The sequence below is a fragment of the Thalassophryne amazonica genome, chromosome 9 (genome assembly GCF_902500255.1).
Source record: "Thalassophryne amazonica chromosome 9, fThaAma1.1, whole genome shotgun sequence".
Classification (NCBI taxonomy): Eukaryota; Metazoa; Chordata; class Actinopteri; order Batrachoidiformes; family Batrachoididae; genus Thalassophryne; species Thalassophryne amazonica.
In genome coordinates, this window is record NC_047111.1 from 37,480,464 (window position 1) to 37,489,958 (window position 9,495).

Here is a 9,495-nt window from a genome sequence, read left to right on the forward strand (position 1 = left end):
ATTTCCACATCCACTTTCAGATGCATGGATGAGTGGTTATTGGTTGGTGTCTCAGCCTGTCCTATGACCTGGATTTACTGACCCAGTGGTACTTGTCAACACGAGGTCCAGTGAAGGTAAATGCGGCTCGGTAGGACTTGAAGCCTTTTGTGCTTGAGAACTGGGAGTTTGGGCCTGCAGGCAGAGGAGCATGAAGTGGAAATGCTTCACCAGCAAAGGCCTTTCGCTTTGGGTAAGTTAGCCAGAGCTGAGGGGCACCGGGAGCAAACTCCATGAACTGAGGAGGAATGAAACAGCGGATCAGAACAATAAAGCATTGGGGGGGAGAAAGAAGGAACCCTAGTTCAGTCTCAGTCAAGACTGGCTGTGCCCTAAATTCAACAATTCCACCAACTTTTACATTAATTCTTCAAGTGACCCCCAAATGCCGTAAGCAGCCATAAAATCTCATTCTTGGGAAAGAACACTCACTATCATCTGTGCATTGGGAAAATCAGATGAGGCACTTTGGTCATTTAATGATTGACCAGGCAGGTGCCTCGGTGCTGATTAGCTCTGGTTGCTACTTCAGGGGCATAGGGATGGCCCAGTGACCACTACAAGTTGCTGACAATCATGACATAGGGCAGTGACAGTTGCTGTGATTTTTGGCACCACCAGCCCTTTATTTCCTTGAAACATCTGGCTGAATTCAATAGCGGTCCAACAGAAGCTTTGACCCTTAGTGAGCAAATAAGTTTGATTTTTGGGCAGAATTGTTCACTTGGTGATACAAGCATCAGATTTGGCATGAATGTTCTTCATAAATCAGTGTTTGAGAAAAAAGTGCTGGCCACTTGAAAATCCAATATGGCGGCCAGGTAGGGATCAAAATTTAAGAGTGCTCCAATCATATTGAAAGCTATACCATATTATGTGTCTGATCACAAAGATTCCAAAAAGGTATAGTTTGGACTATGACTGAATGTTATGGAGTTATGGGGTAAAAAACAAGAATGGTGACAAAGGTCAGTTTCAGTTTGTACAGGGGTCAAAAGTTAAAGTTGCTCCAGTCTTTGTAAAATGTGATGCAAATTATTAGAGTTAATAGGGTTTTAAAAAGGAATAGTTTGCAGCATGTGTCATGCTCAGTTGTCACGTTACATGGTAACGTCACATGCCATAGAATCCAATGGACGTAGACATTGACATGTACTTTTCAAACCAAGCATTCTGCACAGTCAAAACTATTCCATTTATTAATCCTATTAGCTCAACCAATAATTTGCACCCCCTTTTACCAAAATTGGAGCAAGTTTAACTTGACTCCTATACAAATTGAAACTTGACCTTTGTCACTATTCTTGCCATTTTTACCCCATAACATTCAGTCAGATAGTCCAAACTATACCTTTTTGGAATCTTTGTGATCAGACACATAATGTGGTATAGCTTTCAATATGACTGGAGCATTTTTATGTTTGACTCCTGTGTAATTATTCATTGACCCCTATTTGGCCGCTATATTGGCTTTAAGTGGCCCGCACTTTTTTCCCCTCAAACACTGATTTATGAAGAACATTCATGCAAAATCTGATGCTTGTATCACTGAGTGAAGGATTGTTATCTGCTGCACTAACTATAATTTGAGACCATCCACACCACTATGCCCATTTTCTGCACTCAACTGCTACTTGTCCCCTGCCAGTGTTTATGGCCAGATGGTAGATTTAGACATTTGATTGTTCATGATAAACTCAGATTAACCAAATTTGAACTGCACATGCCAAATGAGTGCATATGACAAGTGGTGGACAAGGTTCATGAAGATTACGGACCGCCCACTGTAATGATGTCACCACCAGGCAACTAGCCATGATCCCAACTAGTAACCCAAAACAGAAGCTCACATCTCCATGAATTATACCTTATATCTTCTGAGATTAGAGTAGACTGTGGTCTGTTTCATGAAAACCTCATGTAGTGTGTTAGGTCAGCAACATTTTTCCATTTCAAAACTAGTACACTGCAAATTTTGCAGAGTAAAATGCACTTTAAAGGGACTACAATGGATCACACTCCAGCAAGAGTTAACTAACCTATCAGTGTTAAATCAGCTCCATCGGCTTGTCAAATCCAGTTTTTCAACTGCAACAAGAGTCATTCACAGCATGAAAGAGTTGATTTAACACTGATAGAGTTCAACTCCAGAGTGGAGAAAATGTAGTTCTGGCATAGTTTATTTTGCTTTCCAAATTTACTGTGTACCAAGACATTTTTTTGTGGTAGTGGGGTAATGTGCAGTGTATGAGAGGGCCATCGTCTTTATAATATGAAAAGTAACCTTGAAGTACTTCACTAGTATCAAACAGGCCGCTTTAGACTTAAGATCAGAATCTTACAAGGCCAAGATTCAAGCTTTACAGTGCATGTGGAAACTATTCAGAGTGCAGGTTTTCATCCAGGACGTCTCTGTACATTGCTGCATTCATCTTTCCCTCAATCCTGACTAGTCTCCCAGTTCCTGCTACTGAAAAACATTCCCACAGCACGATGAGTGTAAATTAGTTTGAGTAAGCTCAACAACATCAAATCACTGCTCCATTCGCACAAGTCATACCACCAGATACCTCACTGACCACATTCTACTGTATTTATATTCTTATTGTTGTGATACTCTGCACATGACATTTTACCTTTTTTTTTTTTTTAAAAAAAAGGTGTTTTCCAGGAGACTAACAAAACTTCAGTTCTCAATATGCCTGTATGTATTGCAGAATTGACAAAGTTGAATTAAATTGCTGCCAACACTATACTTCACTGTAGGGATGCTATCTGGTTTCCTCCAAACATGACCCCTGGCATTCATGCCAAAGAGTTCAAGCTTTGTCTCAGACCAGAGAATTTAGTTTCTCATGGTCAGAGTCTTTCAAGACGGTCATTTAATACATTCAGACATTGGATAATTATACTGTGTGAAGTATCACAGTACTTTAATGAGTCAAATCTGGCTCCTCCCTTACCAAAAAGTAGTATATGCAAGTATGTTTCAAGTATACTCTTAGTTTACTTTTTATATACTTATCAGTACTATTTTTTGGTAAGGGCTGCAAAACAGTCACAGCCAGAAATTGAGGTGGGGATGTCACCCACTGTCCACTTGGTGGCATTGTTGTGCTTCAAGTTTATTGAAGCATTAAACCATTTCCTGAGCCAGGGCTTTGAGCATTTTATTAAGTTGGTTCATAGCTTGTATTAAGTACTTATTTCTGCCATCACTATTGTGTCTTAAACACAAAATCAACCTCCAGAGTTTAAACCTTTGCATGCTTGAAGTGGTTGAGCAACTGGTGACATTTGGGCATTTGAGAATAAACGTTTTAAAAATGCTAACTAGTAGCCTAAGTGCATGTAGTACTTTTTGCGCCAGAGGCTACTTTTCTACAGCTACAGTCACTCATGGGTAAAGGTGGGCAATACCGGAATTTTGGTATTGATCCGATACCAAGTAAATACAGGCCCAGTATTGCCGATATCAATACCAATACTTTTTCATATTTAAGCTTCATAGATCCAAAGGATCCAAAAGACCAAGGATAGAATTTCGCCAAACATTGTATGCGACAACAAAATACTTTATCAGTGTCAACATTTTTGTTTAAAAAAATCTCAACTTAAAATCTCCTGAGGTAGAGGGCTGACTCGAGGAGAGCGCTGAGTGGGCGGGCCAGGCTGAGCCTACCTGCATGGCTGTTGACTGACGCAGCTGAGCCACGTGACGGCGCAACAACAAAAGACCAGAGGGGGTGGGTGAGGGAGATTCCTGAATGCAGGCGCGACACGTTCAGTGCGCAACGAGCGCAGAGCAGAGAGAGGATTTTAACCCGAGTGAACGTTAACAAAACGGAAACATGAAGCTGCCTTTACTTCTCTCTGAACTTTCTCTAAAGGTGTGATTCTGCCGTTACCGTCCTGTTCACACCATGTGCGCGTCGGATGCTGAATTTATGAGATCATGAGATGAAATAAACGGTCAAACATCTTTAAAAACATATTTAAAAAATGACAATATATGAATGAACTGAGCCACAAAAAAAAAAAAAACAATGTTCAGACGCAGAGATCACAAAAAGCAGGTGAGAACTCTGAACTTTAACAGCTGTTATTTTCCAAAGGTATTTATTTGTTCAATCTTGAGCTTAATGCAGTGTTTAAGCACAAAACGTGACTGATGAGGAGAAACAATTTCAGAAATGCAACAGAAACCACAAATCAGAAAAAGTTGGGACTGTATGTAAAATGAAGATAAAAATAAAAGTGTTGCACCATTCCCAGTTTCTCCACTCACAGAAGCCAAACGTTCTTCCAGAGTTGTGTAATTATACTACAATAGGAGAATATAAAGAAGGGGAAAAAAAAGAAAAAATAGACAATATATTTGTCAATCGCAATTATTTGTCTGACAATTAATCTTCTCCAGAAATTCGTAATCGTGACAGCCCTACTTGAGATCAGAGCGCAAAATGCTTGAGGATTTTCGAAATGCGGTGTTTTCTGTATCGATTTTCTATTGCGATAATTGGGTTCTGCGCAAAACCAGAGGTAATAGCATTATAATATTATTTTGGTTGGTGGTGTGCCGCAGGATTTTGTAAATACAAAAAGGGTGCCGCGGCTCAAAAAAGGTTGAAAATCACTGAAATAGACTACCAATTACATGACAGGGGGTCAAAGTTGCTGAATTACCACAATTGGGAGCATAAAAATCTGATACTGGTAAGATTTATTCTCTGAATATTACCTCTCAAGTTGCAAAATGTATTTTGCACCCTATTATAACATGGTTTTGAATAAGATTTCTCAAGTGTTCACTGATTCACTTAATTACCATGGTTGCAAACTTTCAGTTGTGTTCCTGTCAGCCACAGTTGAAGTCTGAGTTGTTGGTGCCAGAACCCCACTACAAGTTCATTAAAATCTCCTCAGTAGATTTTTTTTCTATGCTTTTATCAATACAAGCTACTTTTAAGCATTATATGGGAGACCTGAATTTACAAAAGGCAGGAACTTTATCGTTTTTGAGATACTCTGGTTCTCACGCACTCATTCCCACCCCGTGCCATGATCTAGCTTACCCTGTAGACACTGTTTGGGTTGCTGACGGTTGGGATAGTTTTGGGCTCCGTGTCGGCAGGTGGGACTGGAGCAGTAACCACAGCTGGAAGGCTGCTGTTGTCTTCTCCAGCCCCCTCTTCGTCTGAGGAACCTCCGGATGGGATGTCAAGGCTGGCCCGCTCAACAGCATCATTGATGCGGCGGGAAAACTCTTTATCTCCCCGCCGCCTGCTGTCCATCACTGAGACACAGAATGGAGTGCTGTGTTCGCCATACCTACAAGGGCAAGTGGGTCCAAAATTAAATGAAAAACCTGTTGCATCTACAAGCAAATATGTTATCCAAGACATGCTAGCAGTCTGCTGCCAGGTTCACTAATGACTGCCACTTTGGGAGGGGAAGTCAATGAACTTGAATGATAATGTGACTACAAAGAATTGGAGTGGGGGGGGAGTTAAGGGAGTTTTCCCCTCAACACAGTTGCTGAGGTGATGGTTAGACCTTGGGGTGACGTGATTTGGTGACATAAAATTAGACAAAGCTGAAGAGCAATAATCTCATTGAGTGACATTTTGACAGGGACCAGAGTTTGAAAGTAGTTTTGGGTGTCACTGTTGAAAGTGGCAGGTTGTCAAAATTCTAAAGCCCTCCAATTCTATTAGAATAATTAGAATCCAAAAATATGTAGCTTGCCCCCTATCCAATCTTCTGTTACAGCACCATGATTGGAAAAGTGGTCAAGGGTTAAATTTACCAATATGGAAAAGATAATCTAATTTTAACAGTTTTGGCATCAAATATTTTACATTACAAGTTCAAGTGAAGTACTTTCAAAACCAAAGTTACATTTTTACCCTATAGATTTCAAAACACTTATTTTGGTGAGGGATTACATAAGGGTGATTCTTTAACTACGGCACTATTGGCCTTGTAAATGTAATTTCCACCACACCATTGCCTTACAATATAAAGCGCCTTGGGACAACTGTTTGTTGTGATTTGGCGCTATATACATGTGCTCTGATGTCACTTTATCTCCATAGGAACTACCCAAACAATCTTTCATACAAACTGTTTAAAGGGACATTACAGTGTTGGGGTGGAAATTACGGCAATAGTGTGGGACAACTACATTTTGTTTAAAAAAAATCATAACAGTTGTATGACATTGAATATCCCAATTATGTTTTGATTATTTTACTGATATTTTATTCAGAGATATTTTAACACATTAGAAAAAACGTTTCTTTACCATTCATTTTTATCATTGAAGATCAAAAGTCTGGGTGTGGGACAAGCACAAAACGGCAATATTTGCATATAATGATGCTGAAAAAAGGTGAAAAAGCCATCATAGACTACTAGAACAAATTTCTTAACACTTTCATTGTAAAGATAACTATAAAAGTGTGAAATTTCCCCTTTTTTCTGTTTTTCATACAATATGATCAAAGGACATAAGTGCCCGTAGTCTAAGAATCACCCATAAACTGATTGCATTGCTTTTGAAGAGCTCTCACTTAGGGGTGAATGTGGAGCCTTTGCAGGCCTACCTATAGAACCAGTGCCTTATTAGCAGAGGTTGAGGGAGCTGAAGAATTAAGCCAGAGTATAGATACAGATTTCATACTCTGATGGAACTCATGAAAGTGATGCTGTGGTCACACTGCCCCCCCCCCCAATTGTGGAACCTCCTGCGGAGCAGTATCTGACCTGCAGGAAACTTCTCCAGGGTCGACCCAAATTGTGATCTCCTTGGGCAGACCCAGGTCCTCGTATCTCACAGTGCCATGCTCGCAGGCCTTCTGCAGCACCGGATCCTGCGGCATCGTATGGTTCATACGCAGACACCTGAAACACAGTAGTGACTCAGTGCAGAACCAGATGTCAAGTTATATTCAGAATTCCTTAGTTTACAGCACTTCTGTGTTGCCATAAGTATTTTCATTTTGTTTGATGCCATTCCTTCAGGAGTGATTTTGCTCCTAAAACTTACTTTTGTGCACAAGTGAATTTTAACACCACTTCAACTGGCACTGGAAAAATAAATTGAATGACATTAAGCACTGAGAGGCCCTTGGACATTCTTCTCTGAACCTTGCTCAGGCACCTGCATTTATTTTCTATATAGTTCCATTTTGTCCATCATCTCCCACTTCCAAAGGTAGTCTTGACATTGGTGCTACGAGCAAAAGTGTAAGGCCTATAGAGGTCATTATGAGGATGGCCAGTTGTTACAACTTCAACAGCAGATCTCGTGGAATCCTACACTGACCCATAGGTATTGGGTTCTTATTCTTTAATTGGAGCACCACGCTCAGAGCACAAACCTCCGCCAACACTAGTTTCCAATTCCATAAATTTTTGCCTTGGAAAAAATTTTCAAGGTCAAAGTTCTGTTAGAAGTGGCTTTTCATAAGCTAAACTATAGATCAAAAGGGCTTCAGTGTTAAGATCAAATATCCACTAAATCCACCATATGGGTCAAACTTGGCCTATGAATTGAGTGCCAGTTTGCACCTCATTGTCACAAATGAGTGAGATTGACGCACTTTTGATTGAGAATTAATGCAAAATGTACACCAATCAGCTTTTTCAATATTAGATTCAAATGTCCATAAGATCCACAATCCGGATCAGACTGTCAGCAGTAAAAGATGCCATCCTACAAAATGCTTTCAAATATGAAAGAAATTCAATGTTTTTTGACAGAATTATGAATTTCTGAAAATTAATTCATTGTTAAAAGATAGGGATTTTTCCCCAATATTTTTCCTGAGTTTGACCTTAAAAATTAAATCAGTCCTTGCTTATCAGGATATGAATACAAAATTTCATAATGTCAATTCCAGGCTGTTCACAAACAAACGGGTGCAAAAACAACCTCCACCAACTGGATTACCAACCTGTAGGCCTGACCCTTGCTGGGTGTGTTGGGGTACCAGTGGTTCTTGTAGTTGTCAAAGAGAACAGAGGTGAGCGCAGCAGCAAAGCGCTCCCTGGACTCATTATCCAAACAGCTGTATCTCTTTACCAGTTGAGCCATAAAGAAAACAGCAGCAGCAATCTCCTCCTTCATCACACCAACCTTTAACGGAGTCAACAACACAACCAGCCACTAAAAACCCTCTGCAAGGGAATAAAACACAACCCTACCACCCGAGTGTAGGCAAAAACAAAACCAAAAAAAAAAAAAACTTAATTAAAAGGAACAAGACAAACCAGGAAAAAAATCAAGCAAATACATTTGCTCGAGAAGTGCTCAGCTTTGATTATAAATACTTTTTTTAAAATTACAATCCTCTACTGCTTCCACATGCAACAACACAAACACTAACACACTGACTGCTACCTCACATACTCATTGTGATTTAACCCAAATCACTGCAGCTCACACACCTGAAGCTGGTTCACTTAATGAGGGCTCTGCTTTTTTCCTCTTTTTTTAAAAAAAGAAAAGAAAGAAGACATGTTTTAGTGCAGCAAATAACTGAAACAATACTTCACATGGTGATACAAGCACCAAATCCAGCACAAATTCTCCTTAGATTGCTCTTTAAAAAAACAAACAAACAAACAATGGGCCACTTGAATTTTCAATAGGCGGCCACATAGTGGTTAATTGAAGAATTACATAGGGGTCAAAATATAAAAATGCTCCAATCATATTGAAAATTATACCACATTATTTGTCTGAGCATAAAGATTCCAAAAAGGTATAGTTTGGACTATCTGTGACTGAATGTTATGGAGTTATGGGGTAAAAACAGCAAGAATGGGAACAAAGGTCAATTTCAGTTTGTACAGGGGTCAAAAGTTAAAGTTGCTCCAATTTTAGTAAAAAATGGTGCAAATTGTTGATTGAGCTACTTGGATTAATAAATGGAATAGTTTTGACTGTGTTGAATGCTTGGTCTCTAAAGTAAAGGTCAAATAATGTTGACGTCCATTGAATTCTATGACATATGACACGTTACCCCGTAATGTGATAACTCAGCATGATACATGGTGCAAACTATTCCTTTTTGAAACCCTATTAACTCAGTCAATAATTTGCATCACCTTTGAACAAAATTGTAGCAACTCTAACTTTTGACCCCTGTACAAACTGAAACTGAACTTTGTCACCATTCTTGTTGTTTTTACCCCATAACTCTATAGAATTCAGTCATAGATAGTCCAAACTATACCTTTTTGGAATCTTTATGATCAGACAAATAATGTGGTATATTTTTCAATATTACTGGAGCATTTTTATATTTTGACCCCTGTGTAATTCTTCAATTAACCCCTACGTGGCCGCCTATTGAAAATTCAAGTGGCCCATCAGGTTTTTCAAAAGAGTAATATCTAAGGTGTACTTTTGCCTAATTTGGTGCTTGTATCACCATTTGAAGGAGT

The 9,495-nt window shown here is 39.4% G+C and overlaps 1 protein-coding gene across 1 annotated transcript; it reads right to left on the reverse strand.

Annotated features, from left to right (window-relative positions):
* LOC117516510 (maternal B9.15 protein-like) lies at positions 1 to 8,263 on the reverse strand. Its single transcript, XM_034177410.1, has 4 exons — positions 8,001 to 8,263; positions 6,808 to 6,945; positions 5,115 to 5,370; positions 1 to 277 (listed from the first exon to the last, which is right to left on the reverse strand). Exons 1-4 carry the CDS (start codon positions 8,171 to 8,173, stop codon positions 62 to 64), a joined length of 783 nt encoding a protein of 260 aa, XP_034033301.1. The 5' UTR covers positions 8,174 to 8,263; the 3' UTR covers positions 1 to 61.
* Positions 8,264 to 9,495: the final 1,232 nt, after the last annotated feature.